The 21499-nt window shown below is 42.2% G+C and overlaps 1 protein-coding gene across 4 annotated transcripts in view; it reads right to left on the bottom strand.

The window, feature by feature from the left end:
- Positions 1–21499, bottom strand: part of PHACTR1 (phosphatase and actin regulator 1) — a 573087-nt gene that overhangs the window by 116142 nt on the left and 435446 nt on the right. For all 4 annotated transcript variants that reach the window (XM_011962700.1, XM_011962701.1, XM_011962699.1 and 1 more), the window contains exon 6: positions 10966–11046. In XM_011962700.1, the coding sequence (XP_011818090.1) occupies positions 10966–11046 (81 nt within the window). The remainder of the gene's footprint in view (positions 1–10965; positions 11047–21499) is intronic.

Genomic DNA, 21499 nt, shown 5'->3' with positions numbered 1-21499 from the left:
GGGAGTCCTGAGAGCAGGGAGATAGAACTACAGAGGCAGACGTGGCCCTTGGAGGAGTCCTGAGCCTTCAGTGGATCTCGGTTCTACCTGAGCAGAAGTAGGGTGGGGTGGGGATTGTGAAGAGGACTTGAGAAAAGTATCAAAGGAAAGCAGAAGAGCAGGGAGAGCAGGTGGCTGGTGGAGACCATAGCTAACCTTGATGGAGTACCTGCTCTAAGCAGGTGGTGACCTAACTTCCCACATTGGATGATGTCCTTTAAGCCCAAATGCGATTATGTCCTTTATGAGATGACAGGCAAGGGCCAGAATGGAGTTGAAGAGTTCATCATTCCATGGGAGGATGGAATGATTCCCAGTAACTCTAGGAGGATCACCTGGTTGGTAACAGACTGCCTTCAATGAAGCAGGCTGGGGCCTGGGAATAGCGAGAGGGGATCAAAGGAAAGCATGGCCTTGCTGGGTTCCTGGGTTTATATTCAATCAGAAAGCAGAGTCTAGAGAGATGAAAAGATGCCCTGTATCTTCCATAGACAGAACACGAGGGAGCCAGAACTGGAACCCCTGGCTCAGGACTCCTACAAGAGTACTGTCCTTTTAGACATTATTAATGGGGTGGCGTGCCTCATTGACTTGTCTAACTTTATACAAGTCTAGGGCAAAAGTATGAAATCTGGAACCTTTTTCTAAGCTATTTCCAGCTTTTCCTTCATCAGCTACTAGACTCCCAAAGTTTGGCTGGCTTTCTAGTTATAAAGGTCAATGCATGTCAGTGACTGGGGAGTAATAAAGCATTGGAAGGCAGGGGACACGTGGATGAGGCAGTGATGCCCACCATGCCCCACGTACCCTGCCCTGCCATGAGTTCACAGGAGGGGTCCAGGTAAGCAGTTATAAAGGGTGGTTTCATGGTGGATATTCCCATGTGAATTTACATTATGCAGCAGCACTCAGGGAGCTGACTGTACTTGTAACACTTTAAGTTTATGGAAACATTTGTCAAAATTAGGGGAAAAATATCTGGTGGTTATCTGCCCAAATTTTCATCTATGAGACATGAGGGCAATCCTGAAAAACCTTTGGTGCAAAATTTTCATGCTATCATCAAGATGCCAAGAAGATATAGCCTTCGTTTGTTCCCTGTACACTGTGGTATATGCATGTGATGCAGGAATTACTGCAGCCATCTTGTCACCATGAGGAGTTACAGCCAGAGGATGGCATCCATTAGCCATGGTATACAGCTGATGAATGAACCAGTCCTGGAGCTGCCCTACCATTGGACTTTATTATGTGAGTTTCATTCTTTCACGCAATAAATATGAAATGAGCACCAACAAACTCTAAGATTGTTGAAGGCATTTGGGACACCTCGGAGGACAAACATACAAAAATTATTAGCCTGTGGACTTTCTGAATTTGCTTATTGTTTTACTCTCTTTAACCTTTTTATTACCTGCATCCAGAGCATCTTAACTTACACCCTGCTGACTGCATATTGGCTTCACAGGTAACTGAAGAATCTATACAATAGCATAAACGTAATCAAAATGGCACTTCTTATTCCTGATCTTTTTCTCATTCCTTGTCTTATTTGATGTGTCTGCATTTGACCATGCGGGCAATTTTGCCTCCAGCTGAGCACCAGTCTCTTGCTTTGGCTTCCATAATGCTACACATTTCTGGTTGACCTCTTATTATTTGAACACTTCTTAGTTTTTGAGGGTCCTTCTTACTCCTAGATCATTTTTTTACTTCTCAAACATTAAATGTTGGGGTTCCATGGAGTTTTCTATCAGGGCCACCTTATTTTCCTACTCTACATTCTCTCTGAGAAATATCATCAATTTACATGACTTTACAGGATGTATACACTGACCAGTCCAAACCATCTCCAGCTCAGCCCAGCCCAGATCTCCCTTGAGTTTCATGTCTGTATATTTAATGGTCTACTTAGATATTTGGATATCTGAGACTCAATGGAGACAACTTATCACAAGGTTTTGTGTCCTAAACTCACTTCTCTTGGGATCCCAGCTCAGGGAATGGTCTACCCAGTCGTCCAAGCCCAAATCCTAAGTCTCAGCCCTGCCTACTCCCTTTCCTCACTTCCCCAAATCTAAGTGGTCACAGGGCCCTTTTGACCTCACCTCCTAGAACTCTCCAGTCTGTCCTCTCTTTTTCCCCATGCTTACTACCCTTTTCCCACTACCCACCATCACATCATCTGAATCCCAGCAACAGTCAGCTAGCTGGTATCCCTGATTCATGCCCTGCTCTCCTTGCAAGTCAGTCTCCCTGCAGGCAGTGTGATGAGGCTGCAAATCTGATTATGTGGAAAACCCTCCCAAAGCACCTCACCATTCTCAAGATGAAGAATAAACAATGAACATAATTTTCCAGCCTGAATGATCTGTCCTGACTCTCCCTTTCCTTACAGACATGCTGGGCACTCTTACCTCTTCCCTTCATTTATTCCTGACTCTGTGTCTCCAACTGTACTGGTCCTTCGGCTTGTAACATTCCCTTACCGCTCCTATCTTCTCTAGCATAATTCTTACTCACCCCGCAGGGTTCCTCTAAGATACTGCTCCTTCCAAGATGCCTTCCCTAAGTCCCCAGACCTGGATGGGTGTTGCTTCCACGTGCACCTGAAAATCCTATCCTTTCTCCATTGTAACTGCCAAGCAGCCTAAACCCATCACCAGCACTGTAAGTTCTATTAGTCAGAGATGCCTGGCTTAGCCTTCCTAGTATTCCTGGTGCCCAGAATGGTGCCTGAAACACAACAGGTACTCACAAATATATAATAAATGAGTGCATTTATGGGGAATGCTTACTCATTACAATAATAATGATTATTACTTCATTAATTCTTTAGGCTTGGGATAGTGGTTTTCTGAGAGAACAGTGTTGCTTAAGAGAATTTGTATCACAATTGCTCTTTATTCTTATTGTTTAAACCACTTTCCATCTGTCTTAATTTAACAACTTTACATTTTTAAAGGTGGATTTTGTTTAAAAAGCAAGTCCAAGTAAACCTATTGTATTAAGTGCTTAGGTGCTACACAAATGATTATAGGTTGTTGATGCTGAAAGTAAACACTCTTTTCATTTTCACATGGTTACTCCAAATCACAGCTTTCAGAAAATGCCATTTCTAGGTGAGACATCAGAAACAGCTAAAAATGTGACCAACAACAGTGCCTGGTAAAGCTTGTGAAAAGCATTTCCTATAAACGTCAAGATTTAAGTCTATGCACCTGGAATACCAGATAAACTATGGGATTTAAGAAGCCTCGGGTCTACATTTGTCTCCTCTAATACAGAGGAGAAGTTTTATTTTTATTTTTAAAATATGATGACCTTTTAATTTAAATATCTAGCTTTTCCATCTTGAATGTGAGAAGAGGAAAAGCGCGACCCCTGTGTAAAAGAGTTGTCAATTTCAGGAAGCTTCTGTTTGTGTTTATAATTAAAAATAACACCTTCTAAAATGTTGCTCCAACCTGATTAGGGAAAACAACATACCTCAATGCACTTTATTACTTGCTGTGGCATGTTATCTCTAATTCCCAGCACACAGTGGAAAGCGAAGTTGCTCACTGGCATGCTGTCAGTTTTACTCTTTCCTTGCAGGATACATGCCCTCCTGATCTCTTTTCCCCTCCCTGTGGGATTACCTCTTCCCCCGGGTCTAGGTAGAACTGCAGTGGAAACTACTAGGTGAGCTGCGGCAGCCTCAATGATCTCACTGCAGGCTGCCACATTTAGGGTGTGGAATTATCTAACACGCAGGGATGATGACATTTCATCGGATGGTAGAGAAGTGGTCTTCTTTTCTCTCCCCATCCTCTCAACAAAAGATACATCCATGTGAATTAAACATACCCATACTATACAAAGCGAGTGACATTGTGGCAGAATTGAGGCTTCATAGAGAAATTCAGTGACGGAAATAGCACAACTACCAACATCTTACAAATACAGCATCATGTTTATTTGCAGAGATTACTTGCAACAGCCACTAATAGCAATATTTATTAAGATTCTCTGACAACCAATGGGCATAGCTTTCCTGTGTCCCTATAAATCCCAAATGAAGAACATATGATCTCAGCAGGGGTTTTAAGAGTTCACACGCACTGGCTGTGACTTAGGATGCATCAGTAAACTTTCTTGGCTTCAGCTGCTTCCGGTCTACATCGGAATAATCAGTAGCTAGCCAGGTGACTTCTTGAGATTCTTGTTAAGTCTGAGAAATATTATCACTATTTTACTAATGGCCAAACAATATACACTTGATCCTTGAATGACACGGGTTTGAGCTGCAAAGGTCCATTCGTATGTGAATTTTTTTCAACCACAGATTGAAAGACCTGTGTTTGGGGGGCTGATGTTCTGCATACATGGGTTTCACAGGGCTGACTATGGGCCTGGAGTATGTGCGAAATTTGGTACGGGAGGTGGTTCTGGAACAAATCCCTTGCATATACCTTGGGATGACTATACTATTGACTGACATTGCTCTATTTTTCCCATAACACTTAAAGACACTATCTGAAAGTAGGGCATTTGGCATCCATGTATACAAATATATGCATAATATAATATCACCTATTTAAATAACTGGCAATAAAGTTTTATGGACCATAAAACTGAATAAACAAGGGGGATTGGTGGTGTTAGTATTCTGGATTTCACCAGTGCCGTGAATAAACCAAGTCATGTGAACATGCAGAAATTACCTCATGCCTGTATTCACTGCTTTCTATTAGCATTTGCTGAACATCAATTTTGTCCCAGGCACTGCTATAGACACTTGGGCTACAACAGGGAACAAATTAGACGAAGACCCCTGCTCTGCTTGGTGGGGCTTATGAAGTGAGGAGAGATAGACAAGAAAAAATTAACATGATAAATAGATAATTTAGAGGCGTTTGAAGGTGGAAGGTGATAAGAGATAGAAGAAAAAAAGGAAGAAGGAGGGTAAGGGGTCTAAGAACTTAGAGAAGGTGGCAGCAATTTTAAACTTGGTGGTCGCAGAGTAAGCTTCACTGAGAAGGTGACACTGAGAAGGTGACACCTCCGCCTGGAAAGAGGAGCAGCCATCTGGATATCTGGGGGAAGAGGCTTCCGGAAGACGGTGCAGCCAACACAAACCTCAAGGGCTAGGAAGCAGGGCTGAAGTGGCACTAGGGAAAGGGAATTTGTAGAGGGATGAAGAGAGTGAAAATAAAGGTTGTGGGGCAGATCATGCAGGGCTTTAGGCTGTTGTAGAAACCTGGAATTTCTGAGTGAAATGTGGAGCCACTGCAGGCTTTGAGCAGGCAGTGACACGCTCTGATTTACCTGGTAATGAGAGAGAAGCAAATGCCACAGAGAGGCCTTCATTGAAAAGAAACATCCCGGGGCAATCTGAAGAACTTAAGGGCTCATGAATGAAGTTACAAGTTGCCTCAAAGTTGTAGTAGGACCAAGTTTCAGAATCTGGGTGCCCAGGCCCCTGTTTGAGTCACTCGGTCACTTCATTTAGATCTCTGTGAAAATATCACCTCCTGCAAGAGGTCCTCCATGATTGCATTGACCTAAAATCACAACCCCCTTCTCTTTATTTCCTTACCCTGCTGCTTCGTTCTTCTTCAGAGTGCTCATCACTCCTTGGCAATAAATACTCTATGTATTATTTCCTATTTCTGAGTAGAAGGTAAACTCTGAAATGGTAAGATTTTGCAATTTTGGTTATCACGGTAGCTCCATACTGAGACAACTCCTTGGCATAGAGGGAGCACCTGGTGCCAATTTGTTGAATGAATAAATACATGCAGTAGTCCAGGTGCCAAGGAGAACTTTGTTTAATTAAACTTTGTTTAGTTTGTTTAAATTAAGTTCAAATTTAAGCAAATAGGTCATAAGATTGAGGAATAAATAAAAATAAACTGTCGAACTACAGATTACTTTACAACATTAATTGGTTTAACATTTTTACTATTTAGAGTGTTGGCAGTTCATCTTAATGTTTAAGTTGTGTTCTTTATAAGACAATCATATTGTAGAAAATCAGGAAAATGGGAAAAAAAGAACCTACAATTTTACGTCTGTGTTACCATCACAACTAACATAATTTAAAATTTCCTTTATGTGGTTTTCAAAGTATGCTGCATTCTTACCTGGCCTCAATATGTCTAGAGATCAAACTATTTCCTCTGATTTTAAAACTTTTATCTAAATCTCTGTACTGTAAAATTATGTGATTCAATATGGAAGCCAGTAATAATAATAAAAAAAAAACCTGTTGAATAACTACGCTCTTCTTGTCTAACAAACACACTCTGTTAAATAAGAAATCTCTGCGCTAGTTCAGTCGACATTTGAGATTATTTTTCTTAGACCCAAGCTCTCATTTTGCCTGAATTAAATTCATTGACTAGTTTGGAATTTTAACCCACCAAGAAAAATGGAAAGAATTTTGAGAACTGTCAGAGTAATAAAACCTCATTAATTCTGTGTGTGCTCCATCCAAATAATTATGACTTTCAAATCACTACAGTTTATTTTCATGGTTTCTATGAACAAGTGGGGCATTATCAAGCAAAATCAATAATGTAAAAAGCACTGGAAGGGAAAATCCCACCCACTAAAGACAAATTATTTTCCACCACGTTAGCAGTATCGTGCACACAAACAGGATAACTGCAGCACAAACAGAGGCGGGGCCTGGAGGCTGCATGCAGGTGGATGGGCTGACATAGTCATTACGAATCAGTGCGGCAGCTGTCAGGGTCCATGCATCTCTGGTGGAAACGATTTTGCTGCTGGTAACTAGTTAAGAGTCATGTGTGCTAACACAAGGAGGTGGTGCAAAATGAGGAATTACCAGCCAGGCAACATGGAACGGTTGTTCCAAAGCTATGAGATTTATCCTTGAAACGAACAACTTAAGAAAACAATTACAGTCTCTTTGCCATTTGCTGTTCATCATGCTGTGGCAATAAAATTTTATTTGCTTTATCCCCCAGAATCTCGGATACAGGAAAAAGAATGACATTGTAGAAAGGGAAGAACAAATGACAGGAAAATGACTTGCTTAGAGGCTAGGAGGAAAGCCAGGTGGAACCGAATTCAGCTACAGAAAACTGGGTTCTCGGTGGACACTGACACGAAGGTCATTCTGAGGAGGTCATAGATCTTTGTACTTTTTTAATCCTCAGACAAAAGGGGACAGTGATGTCTACCCTTCTGACTTCCTGGACCTGTTGACAGGGTCCCCTAGGATGAGGCACATAAAGGGTTTGAAGAAAATATAAAGGACGATGATGACGATGATGAGACTAATAATCACAGCATGTTAACCCTTATTGAGAATTTATAGATCGCTATAAAGTCACTGTTATAAAAAAGTCACTGTTTTATTTCATATGCGCAATCTCCTGTAATCCTCATCACACCATCACCCATACTTTCAGATAAAGAAAGAGAAGCACAGAGAAGTTAAGCAACTTGACTAAAGTCGCACAGCTAGTCAACAGTAGAACTAGAATTGAATCTGGTTCTAGGGCTCATGCTCCTAACTGTCGATATACTACAATATAAGGCAATGAGATTAATATCCACGGTGATACGAAATGAATGCTTTTATCAGAAAATCCCACAGAAAACACAAAACTATACACTACTATGTGCAATGAAGTTTTCACTTTAGCCCGTCTCTTCTTCTCCTCTTCCAATCATCCAAACAGTAAACATTTTTGAGCATCTAAACTATATCAGACATGATTCGGGGCTTGGGGAATTGCAGCCTCTGAGGCCCCTGCTCTCCTACAGTTTATGTGCTAGTGAGGAAAGTCAGTCAACAAACAACAGAAAGAGCAAACAGTGATAAGTGCAAGGATCAAAGTAAAACAGGAAGTTGTGGTGGCAAGTGACAGGTGGGGACTAGACTGGTCCTTCCCTCTGCAATCACTTATTTATTTATTTATCTATTTATTTATCTATTTATTTATTTCCTTTTTTGAGACAGAATCTTGCTCTGTTGCCCAGGCCAGAGTACAGTGCAAAATCTTGACTCACTGCAACCTCCACCTCCTGGGTTCAAGTGATTCTCCTGCCTCAGCCTCCCAAGTATCTGGGGCTACAGGTGCATGCCACCACACCCGACAAAGTTTTGTATTTTTAGTAGAGACGAGGTTTTACCATGTTGGCCAGGCTGGTCTCAAACTCCTGTCCTCACGTGATCCACCACCTTGGCCTCCCAAAGTGCTGGGATTACAGGCGTGACTCACCGCACTTGGCCTGCAGCTATTAACGGAGTGCAGGTCCTATGTCAGCTCCATGTGTGCTGATGGAGAAAGAAGCAAGTGTGACAGAGGCACATCGCCTGCTCTTGGGGAACCGTTGTGAGGCCTTGTGGCACCAACAGTCAGGAGTTCCTTGAGAGCAGCCTCAGGGACCCTCCAGTCTCAGGGACCTTCTCTTTCTTTCCCTATCAAATGAGGCCTTTGCTCCAACAGTTTGTGACTTCTTTTTATAAGTCAGGAAGCCACTTGGGCAATTCTTACCTTATCCCAGTTATTAGATGTAATGGAAATAATAAATGCTACAGTAGATGTATTCTCTACTTCAGAATATTCCTGAGGGAGAAGAGGAATTGTTTAACTGGATCTGAACAAGTTTTGGCTGCAACAATAATATTTATTTAAGCACTTGGATGCTTATTATATAATATTATACCTTTAGTTAAGTTTATTTTCCATCTCTCCTGGGGGGTGAATATGGGGAAAGGAGCTTATGATGAAGCATGGATTTAAAGTCAGAACAAGGGAAGGGCTGGGTACGGTGGCTCATGCCTGTAATCCCAGCACTTTGGGAGGCCGAGGTGGGTGGATCACCTGAGGTCAAGAGTTTGAGACCAGCCTGGCCAACATGGTGAAACCCCATGTCTACAAAAAAACAAAAAAAAAAGTAGCCAGGCGTGATGGTGTACACCTGTGGTCCCAGCTACTCAGGAGACTGACGCAGGAGAATCACTGGAACCCAAGAGGTGGAGGTTGCAGTGAGCTGAGATCGCGCCATTGCACTCCAGCCTGGGAGATAGAGTGAGGCTCTGTCTGAAAACAACAGCAAACACACGGGAGGTTTGGGGGATCATACACGCAGCAAGACATTGAAGAAATGCAACAAAAGTATGGATTCTTTTCTGCTGGAGAGCTTAATCCATCACAAAAGTGGTATTCTGGTATGGCCGTACACAGAAGTTGATGGATAAAGCTGGCTTACCACAGGGCTTGCTTGACCCCGGGAGGCTCTGATAATGACAGACCGTAGTCTGGAATCGTGCAACTTCACATCCTGCCTCCACTATGCCTTGCCACCAGGGCAGGGCAAGAGCTAGGCCACTTTTTGCTTGCATTTCAGGCTAGTAATTTGTGCTAAGAGAAAATACTCCAAAAGTACCACGGGGAAGGCCCATGACAGGAGTGAAGGAGGTCAGATGCACCAGAGGAATAAGAACCAACCCACAAATCAGTAGAGTCTGAAACATGTGCCGGAACCCAGAAATACAACCTGCCTTGTTGTAGTAGAACACACATGAGGCACGTAGAAGAGCCACAAAAACACAGTAAGTGGACTGCGTCGGCAGATTCCAGGAGCACTTTGACTATCAGGATGGATCGTTAAAGTAGAATATGATGTGATTTAATAATCTGGCCCACAAGATAACACCTGCCTGAAACAATCAGAAGACCTGACATAGACACTGTTGATGATTGTAACAAGATTGGAAGTGACAGTCTGTTATTTCACTTAAAGTGCTAACAGAGGGAGTGTGGGCCTCAGAATGAGAGAGAGAGAGATAAGAGGGAGACAAGGGAGGAGGAAGAAGAGGAGGGGGGAGGAGGAAGAAGAGGAGGGAGAAGGACGAAGAGAAGGTGCATGCATGCAAATTCAATTAAAAATTGCAAAGGCCAGGCACGGTGGCTCACGCCTGTAATCCCAGCACTTTGGGAGGCTGAGGTGGGAAGATTGCTTGAGCCCAGGAGTTTGAGACCAGCCTGGGCAACATAGTGGGACCCTGTCTGCACAAAAATACAAAAATTGACCAGGTGAGGTGACACACACCTGTGGTCTCAGCTACTCAGGAGGCTGAGGTGAGAGGATCCCTTGAACCTGGGAGGTCAAGGCTGCAGTGAGCATGATTGCACCACTGCACTCCAGCCTAGGCAATAGAGCAAGACCCTGTCTCAAAAAAAAAAAAAAATATATATATATATATGTAAAATAAAATAAAATATCACAAAGCTCTTAGAAAAGAGGAGTGAAGGATACTTGATATGCCATGTAGATTACTGCATACATTCATATTTAAAGGCAATAATTCGATAAGCAAAGGACACATGGTATTCACCAGCAAATATCTATGGACATATTCACAGAGCATTTGAAGCCTGTAATATTATCATTTACAATATCTTAAATGCATAGTTACACATCACAAATTTATCTCCTTTAATTTATTCTGTTGTGGGATATAGACCACCAAAAAAAAAAAAAAAAAGACACATGTTAAGGAAATCCTAGATGAGTATGGATTTTTCACATTTGTCTTGGGAATCCCTAGTGCCTGAAAGAGCCTACACAGCTGACTGCAGCCTGGTCGTGTGTATCTGCACACCGACAGACTCACGACCAGTGCCTGCATCACTCCTGGGGCCACATCATTTTGCTTAGCCTCCTATGGCTTGATTCCAATGCTCAGAAAAGGGAGTTTTGTTTCCCTCGTCTCATATAATGCTGACAGCTTCAGCACTGTCTGTTATGTTCTCTTTTCTCTCCAGAACTGTCTGGAGTTTCAACGGTTCAAATCCTGATATATGGTGATGCAGGAAACGAAATGGAACTCCAAGAAATATGCATGCAGATTCTACGCATGACTCTTTGGCCTGTGGACAGCAGACCAAACCTCCTTACCTTTATCATAGATTTCCTTCAGGACTCCTCGCTTTATCAGCTCTTCTCTGCTTTGCCTCATAGATATTTTCCTTTCCAGGGCTACAAATAAAAGACAAACGGGGAAGCAGATGTGAGTAGGAAACCAAGCTGTCTTCTAAAGAATCCTATGTTAACACATATGGGAATGTAATGTACGAGAAAGCTTCTGTAAATTGTGTTTTGCTAATGTGAGCTAATGAGACATACCAATTAATATGTTTTGATACTATCATAATAAGCCTTTTAATCAGATTATGTCATTTAAGCTTCCAAATAATCTTCAAATTATCACGAATGAGAGGGTAGGCATTCTTTTTTTTTTTGAGACAGAGTCTCACTCTGTTGCCCAGGCTGGAGTACAGTGGCGTGATCTCAGCTCACTGCAACTCCTGCCTCCCAGGTGCAAGTGATTCTCCTGCCTTAGCCTTCTGAGTAGCTGGGACTACAGGCACAGGCCACCGTGCCCAGCTAATTTTTGTATTTTTAGTAGAGAGGGGGCTTCATGGTTTTAGCCAGGATGGTCTCGATTTCCTGACCTCATAATCCACTGGTCTTGGCCTCCCAAAGTGCTGCGACTACAGGCGTAAGCCATCGTGCCCAGCCAAGGTAGGCATTCTTATTTAATTGAACCCCAATTTATGGTTGAACCTGTAGCACAGAAAAGCTCAACAACTTGTCAGAGTCACATTGCTACTGAGTAAAGGAACTAGGATTCAATGCCAGAAACACCACCTTGGATGTCAGCTGAACCTCACGTCTTACTGAACTTTCCTGAACATGGCACTTCCTCCCAGGAGGGGCTGCTGTTTCAATGATCCAGTTCATAGAGATCAAGCCTCACTGAGGATTCCGTTGCTTTCCAACTATTTTAAAAAACGGTGTGAAAATACCTTCTGAGAAGCTCTCTGGCGTGGCCTCCCATGGTCCGGAGGCGATACTGTCTAAAGGTAGGGGTGGCTTCCATGGCACGGCCCCTCCACTGCCTTTTTCTCTTAGGCTCCAAGCTGGAGCAGCCAAATGGAGAAGGAACTATTCAGTTACCCAATGCACCTCCGCCATGGCCCCGTCATGCACCTAGGTTGAGAGCTTGGGAAGGTGGCAGCGGGGCTGGAGGAGGGAAGAGGGAACAGTGGGTGCGCTGGGGGGCACATCAAGTAGAAACAGCCCAGGGGTGGGGAAGTGAGGGGCTGCCCAAGAGGCAGGCCTATGGCTCGAAGGAGGGACATGGGCAAACATGGGGAGGAAAGAAGGCTATTCCAGCAGATGGTGGAGTCTCTGGTACACACTGACTCAACCTCCACAGCCTTCGAAAACATATTCAGGGGAAAATCACCAGCTATAAAATAAGGAAACTACTTTATGCAGACAAATTCAGATACAGATTAATTAAACACACACTGCCCTCAACGGAATTTAGTCCAAAGAATATGAAGAAGAACTAGGAAGAAAGCAAGCAAACGTGGATTATGGTTCTAACTCTGTCACCCTCTAAGCTATGGGACATGAGTCAAGTGACCTTAGTCAAGTCACTTTGCCACACTGGGAAAACACTGATGCCTCCGCCCAACCATTCCAATTTCATAGGCCCAGGGTAGGACCAGGACATCTCCATTGTGATAAAAAAGCTCTCTGGGTTATTTTCAGGCATGACTCGGCTGAGAATCACTAATTATATATTTTGGAACTTACTATTTTAAAAATGTTACATTCTAGTTCCCTCTCTTAAATTATAATGAATTAACTGGTATGAGGGAGAAAAATAAATGTTAGGTTAGGATGCACTCACATAGAGCTGACGGAGAACATATTAATCCTAAAATAGAGACATAAATCTGTACCTACGGAAGTGGTGGCAGGAAGGCTGTATGGGAGGACAAGGGGAAAAGCTGGGTGCAGGAAACATGGAAACTGTTTGGGGGTTCAAGAGTTTTATTTGTCAAACCAGATGACATGATATGGTGGCAGGAAGGCAGAAAAAATGTTCTCTTTGCAGAAGAGAGCTTGGGGAAGGGCTAGAGAAGGGATATGGAATTGCATGCAGTTAGGTTAGAAAGTTCTGCCTGATGTGAAAAGATCTGCTAAGCAGCCGAGCATGGTGGTTCACACCTGTAATCTCAGCACTTTGGGAGGCCGAGGTGGGTGGATCATTTGAGGTCAGGAGTTTGAGAGCAGCCTGGTCAACATGGTGAAACTCTGTCTCTACTAACAATACAAAAATTAGTCAGCAGTGGTGGCGCATGCCTGTAGTCCCAGCTACTTGGGAGGCTGAAACAGGAGAATTGCTTGAACTCGTGACGCAGAGGTTGCGGTGAGCGAGACTGCACCACTGCACTCCAGCCTGGGCAGCACAGGGAGACTCTATCTCAAAATAATAACAACAACAACAACCAAAAAAAAAAAAAAGGGAAAAAGAAAAGATCTGCTAAGCAGCACAGTAGGAAAAGACTGGACAGGTAAGGTGAAGCAGGGGGGCTTTAAGTATCGGGTTTGTTACAGATGTTTGGGTGACATAAAGCCATCCAAATGTCAAGAGATGCTTTCCCCTTCTGTACTTAACCACATAAATAAAACAGATTTCTCTTAGACAAAATGAGGTTTCCCAGGTGTTCTAAACCACAGACTAAAGCAGAGAGACCTGGTCTACAGCATTAAAGGAAGATCTGCGATGAAGTGAGCAGAACCCTGGAGCTGGAGGTCCAAGATCCTGAGCTATTAGGAGAAATGTGGATGTTCTCAGGCTAAGCACTCAGCCATCTGGACATCAGCTGTCACTAACAACTGTGGATCCGCTGTCCGCAGTCAAAGGCACTGGCTGGGGTTGGAGATAATGGTGACCAAAGAGCCAGCCATTGCTGTGATAGAATTTACAGACTCGTGTGACATTCAGACCATTGTCAAATGATGATATTACTTAATGTGTGATCACAAGTTGAGATAAGTCCTCCTGAAGAAAAGGGACAAGTTCCTATCGAGCATATGGTAAATACTGTCCCTGATTGGGGTGTTGGAAAAGGCTTTTCTGAAGAAGAGATCTTTGAGCTGAGGGGGGCTGGGTAGGGGCCAAGGGAAATGTTCCAGATAGAGCAGCCTGCTCTAGATGGAGAAATCATGGTGCCAGGAAGGAACAGAAAGAAAGCTGGTGTGGCTGCAGCTGCCAGCATCAGATGAATAATGTTTGAGATGGGGTAGGAGGCTGGGCTATGAAAGGCCCCATGGACCATGTTATTCTAAGAGCAATGGGAAGAAATGATCAGCTTTGAGGATATGAAAGATGAACATTCACTTTAGTATAGAGAATGGATTGGAAAGAGGCCAATGACTAGGCATCTAGGCAGGGGATGATGGTAGCTGAGACGAAGATGCTGTTGACAGTGACAAAAGATGCACCCAAGACATGTGAAGGTGACAATGTAGACACGATTAGATGTTAAAGCTTGGACACAGATATGCAGGAAAGAGAAAGGCCAAGGAGGATGCCAAGGAGGATGCCTTGGTTCCTGATCTGCATAACTCGATGGATGGTGCTGTCCATGACTAAGGCAGGGAGTACAGGGTGAGAGTCGGGGTTGGAGGATGCATGACAAGTTCAGTGCTAGCCACATCCAAGAGACGTGATCAAGCATGTGCCAGGGAAATGCAGTTGGATACTTTTTAAAACAGACATGGGAAGTTAAATGAGAATGTGCTACATGGCACAGACTATGCCAGATGCTTTCACGCACCAGTGCTTCTCAAACTTTTCCACGGAAACATTCCTGATGACAAAGGGAGAATACTAGGGGCTCCAAGGGTATGACTCAAAGTTGCCCATGCTAAGCATTAAAGAAAGTATGTTTCTTCAATGTACTAAGTTTCCTTTGAAAGTAAATGTAGAAATCACATAATATATCTGTTTCAATTTAAATAAGAAAATACTCCCGCTCCATCACCACCAATTTCCAAGTTAAAGTGACACGCTGGAGATGGCTTTTTTCTTCTATGGCTTTGTCCATTCCTGGTAAAGAATCCTAAGCCGACAGCGAATGCACAGATCATCTTGAGAAGCGTGAAAAATTATGTTACTTAACTTAATCCTCACCACAATCCTGTAAAGTATAATCATTCCCATTTTACAGTGAGGTACCTAAGGCCCAGGAAAATGAACTTGCTCAGAGTCCCACAGTAGTAAGTGGAAGGGCAGAAAGAGATTTTAATGCTCTTCCCTTTTTCTCCATGATGCAACGTTGTTGTGAGAATGATCATAATGTACAGGAAAACTGCAAGGATCTAAAAACAGAAGGCAATCTGATTGTTAGTTTACTTGGGGTTGAAAGTCACGGTAAAGTGACATAATTCCACTTTACTCTCAGGAGCTTCTTCCTTGTAAGGAACTCTTCAGTTTTTTTGTTTGTTTGTTTTTGTTTTCATTTTTTGAGAAGGAGTACTGCTCTGTTGCCCAGGCTAGAGTGCAATGGCATGGTCTCGGCTCACTCCAACCCCTGCCTCCTGGGTTCAAGCGATTCTCCTGTCTCAGCCTCTTCAGTAGCTGGGATTACAGGTGCCCACTGCCACACCTGGCTAATTTTTGTATTTTTAGTAGAGACGGGGTTTCACCATGTTGGCCAGGCTGGTCTTGAACTCCTGACCCCATGATCCGCCCGCCTTGGCCTCCCAAAGTGCTGGGATTACAGGTGTCAGCCACTGCGCCCAGCCAGGAACTCCTTTCTTCTTACCATCTCTCTTAACAAGGTATGCATGATGCCTCTCTTCTGATCTTACTTTCAGCAGCTCTTCCAAAGTCAGAGCTAAGTTTAAGTGGGGTCAAAGTGTTCTGCAGCAGGCAGGTGTATGCACACCTACCCCCCATGTCTGAGGAAGCCGAGAGGACAAAGAAAGGCTAACAAATTCATCTTCTGAATTTGTAGTAGGGACTCACAAACAGAAGCCATGGCTGGGTCTTGGGCAGCAGTGAGATGAGATAGTGGACCCCCAAGCCATTATTCTCCCAGACCCAGGGTTTCTATACCAAACGGAAAGGGTCTGCATGATTGAAAATAGAGTGTAGGACAACCAAAGCATGGTAACATCAAGGTTGTTTTGATCTAAGGGCACCACTCATGGTAAGTACATGCTCTTGCACAGAGAACAGTAGATAAAGTGGAAGTCTCAGAGGCCTTCTAAGACCTGGGGTTAATCAGAAGCCAATATGGTGGATTAGCATCCAAGGTGAAGTTGCTTTAATTTTTACACTAGGACAAGCTTACTACTGCTCCAGGAAGTAAAATACTGTGGGCTGTCTGTACAAAGAGACAACCATTGGATCTGGTTTATGACTGACCCATAAAACACAGGGGAAAATGGGCTTAATATGGGGAAAAAAAGAAAATACAATGGTTTCCCTTTTCACAAACCAGGTATGGTCTGACCCTCCTTCCTCGATAATTTTGGCTGTGGGTAGAACAAACATGAACAAGGAAGAAAAAAGAAGGAATTACGAAAAGTTAAAGAATTTAGAAGAAGAGGAGTGAGGCATTGGGAAAGAGAGAAGGTATGATGTGTAGTGCGCCAGCCTGATGGATGGCAGGGATAAGATAAATCAGGTAAATGAGAACCGAGGTGAGAGGGTGAGCTGACTGCCTGGGAGTGTTTGGTCTTTGGGAGGTAGAAAATGAAAGTGAACAGAACAAAGCAATCCATTCCTTTAAGCAAAAATCTGTATTGCTAGAGGTGCTGGAAAAGCATGAGAGCAGATATTATTTTTACATAAAGAAATAAAGTCACAAGGATTTCTTTTAAAATGAGAAAATCTATTCTCAAATCCAAAAATCACTCTGATATTATACAGTTATTAAAATACAGGGCAGGCCAGGCACAATGGCTATTGCTCGTAATCTCAGCACTTTGGGAGGTTGAGGTGGACCTCATTTGAGGTCAGGAGTTCAAGACCAACCTGGCCAACATGGTGAAACCTCATTTCTACTAAAAATACAAAAATTAGCCAGGCATGGTAGCCTGCTTACTCAGGAGGGTGAGGCAGGAAAACTGCTTGAACCCAGGAGGTGGAGGTTGCTGTGAGCTGAGATCGCACCACTACACTCCAGCCTGGGCAACAGAGTGAGACTCCATCTCAAAAAACAAAATAAAATAAAATAAAAAATAAAGTAAAATACAGGGCAGTATAAAAATCAAGTGTCCACACAAGGGGGTGTTTTGGTGTAAACCATTTGGTTTAAAACTGGATTGCGGTGATGGCTGCACAACCCTTTAAATTTACTGAAATCATTGAGTTGTTCACTTACAATGGGTTCATTTTATGGTATGTAAATTATACCTCAATAAAGTTGTTAAAGAAAAATGCCTGTAATAGCAAAAGCATTAGTTAAAAAAATGAAAATAGTAAATCTAAGCAGACAATTAAGAAATTAATAAACTTTTGGCTACAGAAAGCTAGGAGGCCAACATTAAAATTTAAAAATTAGAAATACAGCATATAAAGGTAAATTTCTTTTCAGCAGTGTTTTAAACCTCTAACACCTAAATGGTCAGTAGAACCAAAATAGAAAAATCACGAATCTGGTTCTCTCTAAGATGAATATGCAGCTTAGAAGGTGGCCAATGTAACTCCCTGATCTTTAGAAAATAACCAAATTTCCAGCCTGTAGTCAATGCAGAAAACCATCAGTTTATAATGTGATGCTGGCAACTGAAACACCAAAACAAAACTACATAAACCAGCAAAGGTGCAAAGAATCCTTCTAGAAACATCTAGTCTGCAATTCAAAGCCAACATATGAGATAGCCTGAAGAGAGAAAGGAAAAAAGCAAATTGTGCTTTGCTTTTATAGACCAACAAAGTTAGCTGAGAAGACCCAGACATGTATAAAAAGAGGTTTCACATCTCTCTCTTGCCTGAAATATGACTCGGAGAATGATTTCTCAATTATGGTGCCAAACATAGCCAAAAATAGCCCCAAGAAACTGTATTGAAAGGTTGGCATGTCCAAGGAAGGCTCTCTAAATTTGCCTTCAAACTCTGCCTTAATATAAAAACTAGTCATGAAACCTCAAAAGGCATGGCTATTCTTGCATCCTTACCACTTGTATTCACCATGGATTTTTATTCTGTATTACTGATGTTCTGACATCTCGGAGCCTTGCTGACCCTGGATGGACTACCTCTCCTATGGCTGGCTGATTCCCAGAGCGAGTGAATAGAATTTTTGAATGTGCCTTTCACATCCAAATGAATCAATTCAGAGCCCACAGTCCTGACCACCTCCTTTAATGAGCTAGTACATTCCCAGCCACTGTGCACCTGTCCTCAGCACCCCAGGGCCAGGTACTAGATGACTAGAGACCGCTCCTATGTGACAGAGCCCACTGAAAGTATTCCTGCTGGCCAATTATAAGCCTGCTTATTCTGTCTTGCCTGTTCCTTCCCATGGAAACCACAAAAAAAGGCTCATGCCCACATTTTCCTCCCATACCTCCCCCTGTGTGGCCCTGCTTGGTTGGCATGCCCCTTGCTCTTGGGATTTGGGAGTAAAACAGTCTTTTCAATGGCAGTTGTCTTCTTATCTGTTGGCCTCACCATACCTGAAAAATAATCAAATCTCAAGTTTAAAACACACCGATCTTTGCACCGGTTTGTAAAAGAAGGAAAAAACAGGGGAACTGGGAAATTCTCACAGCTTTCTATTGCACTTTGTTGTTCTGACATCTGTCTGCATGTGAGCCAGTAGTTTAGAAATGAGGAGTCTGGAGATAAAAGACCAAAGACCACCTCTACTAATAGTGACAGTAGTTCTAGTTTAGTAATTTTTTAAACTCCTCTTCTGAGCCACCATGTCAGTCTATGCTGTGTTTACTGAAAGCCAGTTCCCCATGATACCTCCTTAATGTATTTTCCCAGTCTCCTCCCTTTCCACATGAATTTGTGATGAACCAGGGAATCCTATGCCTCTTTGACATTGATGATTTTTTTTTATTTTTTATTTATTTATTTATTTATTTGAGACGGAGTCTTGCTCTGTCGCCCAGGCTGGAGTGCAATGGCTCAATCTTGACACACTGCTACCTCTGCCTCCCGGGCTTAAGAGTTTAAGCGTTTCTCCTGCCTCAGCCTCCCAAGTAGCTGGAACTACAGGAGCCCACCACCATGCTTGGTTAATTTTTTGTATCTTTAGTAGAGCTATGGTTTCACCATGTTGGCCAGGCTGATCTCGAACTCTTTACTTCAGGTGATCTGCCCACCTCCACCTCCCAGAGTGCTGGGATTACAGGTGTGCACCACTGTGCCCAGTTTGACATTGATGAATTTAAAATAAGCATCTTGGATGGGCTCATTCTCCTTGGTGGAATACCTAGGTTAGATGAATTTGTTAAAAATAGAGTATTTAAAAAAATCTCTTGAACATACACACACATGCACACACTTATTTATAAAAATAATACATGAAAATATTTTACTGTAAAAAACTTCAAGAAATAAAGAGAAAACAGTCCTTTTCACTATCTCTCTCTCCATAGCCTAACTCATCAAACCCACTACTGCCTCCATCTTTTTCCCTGCCTCTCCCCTGCAACAGTCATACCTTCCCACACCATATACAAATACCATTAAATGAAATCATTCTATGCATGTTGTTCTACAAGTCTTTTTCTTCCTCTAACTTATCAAATGGTTCCATAGCTCTTCCCAACTCATTCTTTTTGAGTACTGCATGCCATTTCATGGGATATATGTACTATGATTTATTTAACCAGGCTGCAGCTGAAGGCAAGTTAAGTTGTTCCCACATTGTGGCATACAAACATCGCTACTGTGTTCATATTTGTTCAGGTACTCATGTAAACATGTATAAGGATTTTTCTAGAATATATAGCTAGATGTACAATTTCTGGACTGGGTATTTTCTATGTGCTTCCAGTACTGATGGAAGAAAGCAACTCTTAAGTTCCATAACTTTTAAGTATTGCTTGCTTTATTTAAAAAAAAAAGATGAAGAAGTTGGAGAAAAAGCAATATTGATGTTGGAACAAGTCATTTGGTCCTGCTCAGATTACCAGAGCAGAAACTTATTTAGATTTCTCTCCAGGATAATCTATCTCTGTTGAATTCTCTGCTCAATTGCCTTTAAATTACATTCTGAAGGGAATAGAAAGTTGAAGGGGGAAAAGCAATTGAGAAATGATGAAATTTGTGGCAGCTCACTGCTGAGTAGTTTACTTGCAAGTAAAATCTATAGCTTTTATCCTTTGTAAATCTTACAACTCCAGTGAAAGGAACTTTTTAGGCTGGAAATCTACAAGTGACAAATGCAATGAGCCTCAAGAACCTAGAACATGCCTCCACTTCCCATCTGGCTTCATGAGTAATGAGAATTATTCATATGATGCAATAATTGCAGCCTAGAAAGACTCAAAACAAAATAATCAACCCACGTATTAGTATGATGCAACAACTATAGCCTAGAAGGATTCCAAATGAAACAATCAGTCCACATTTATGCTATCTCTAGAGAAAAATGCTTTCTTAAGATAAACAGATGTTTCAAAATTAAGTTTATATAAACAATATATAAAAGAGGATAAAGGGGAGCAATGAGAAAAACACAGTGGTCTTCCATTGTCAAAGACCAGGTGGCAAACATCTGTTGATCTTTTATTTCATAAGGAAGTTAATGAAAAAATAAACAAGGTTGTCAATCTAATGATATGTTGAAAAGGGAAAGGAATGGAAAAAAGAAAAAAGAATGCAACTCTGAATGTCTAATTTTAGACAACATGATATGATAAACATATCATGTTCAAGAAAAACATATCATGTTCAAGAAAAAGTCACATTAGTCTAGAGGCAATTTGTATGAGTACCACATATTGGGTCTTTCACTACCTCAGGTACCATGAATATCTAAACATTTTGCCAGTAACCCAGTTATTACTAGGTAACAAGGTTTTCAATTACTTGATAATCCAAGGAAAGCTTATCAAATCACTAATTCAAAATGAAAGAAAATTTATTATAATTATTATTATTATTATGATTATTTTCTGAAGCAGAGTCTCACTCTGTTGCCAAGGCTGGAATGCAGTGGTGCAATCTTGGCTCACTGGAAACTCCACCTGCCAGGCTTAAGCGATCCTCCCATCTCAGCCTCCCAAGTTGTTGGGACAGGCGTGCGGTACCACACCCTGCTAACTTTTGTATTTTCTGTAGAGGTGGAGTTTTGCCATGTTGCCCAGTCCGGTCTCGAACTCCTGGGCTCAAACGATCTGCCTGCCTCGGCCTTCCAAACTGTTGGGATTACAGGTGTGAGCCACTGTGCCCAGGCAGAAAATTCTTTTTATATTTGGCAACTAAAGCCAAGTGATTCTCAAAAGCGGAGAGAGGCAGGTCAGTTTAGAACTTTTTTCCCCTCGAAAAATCCAAACCACATGGAACTTCTATCTAAATCAGGGATGCCCAATCTTTTGGCTTCCCTGGGCCACATTACAAGAATTGTCTTGAGCCACATATAAAATTGAGCTAAAA

The sequence above is a fragment of the Colobus angolensis genome, unplaced genomic scaffold (assembly GCF_000951035.1).
Source record: "Colobus angolensis palliatus isolate OR3802 unplaced genomic scaffold, Cang.pa_1.0 Scaffold6, whole genome shotgun sequence".
NCBI classification, from domain to species: domain Eukaryota; kingdom Metazoa; phylum Chordata; class Mammalia; order Primates; family Cercopithecidae; genus Colobus; species Colobus angolensis.
This window is presented reverse-complemented; position numbering and strand designations above follow the sequence as displayed.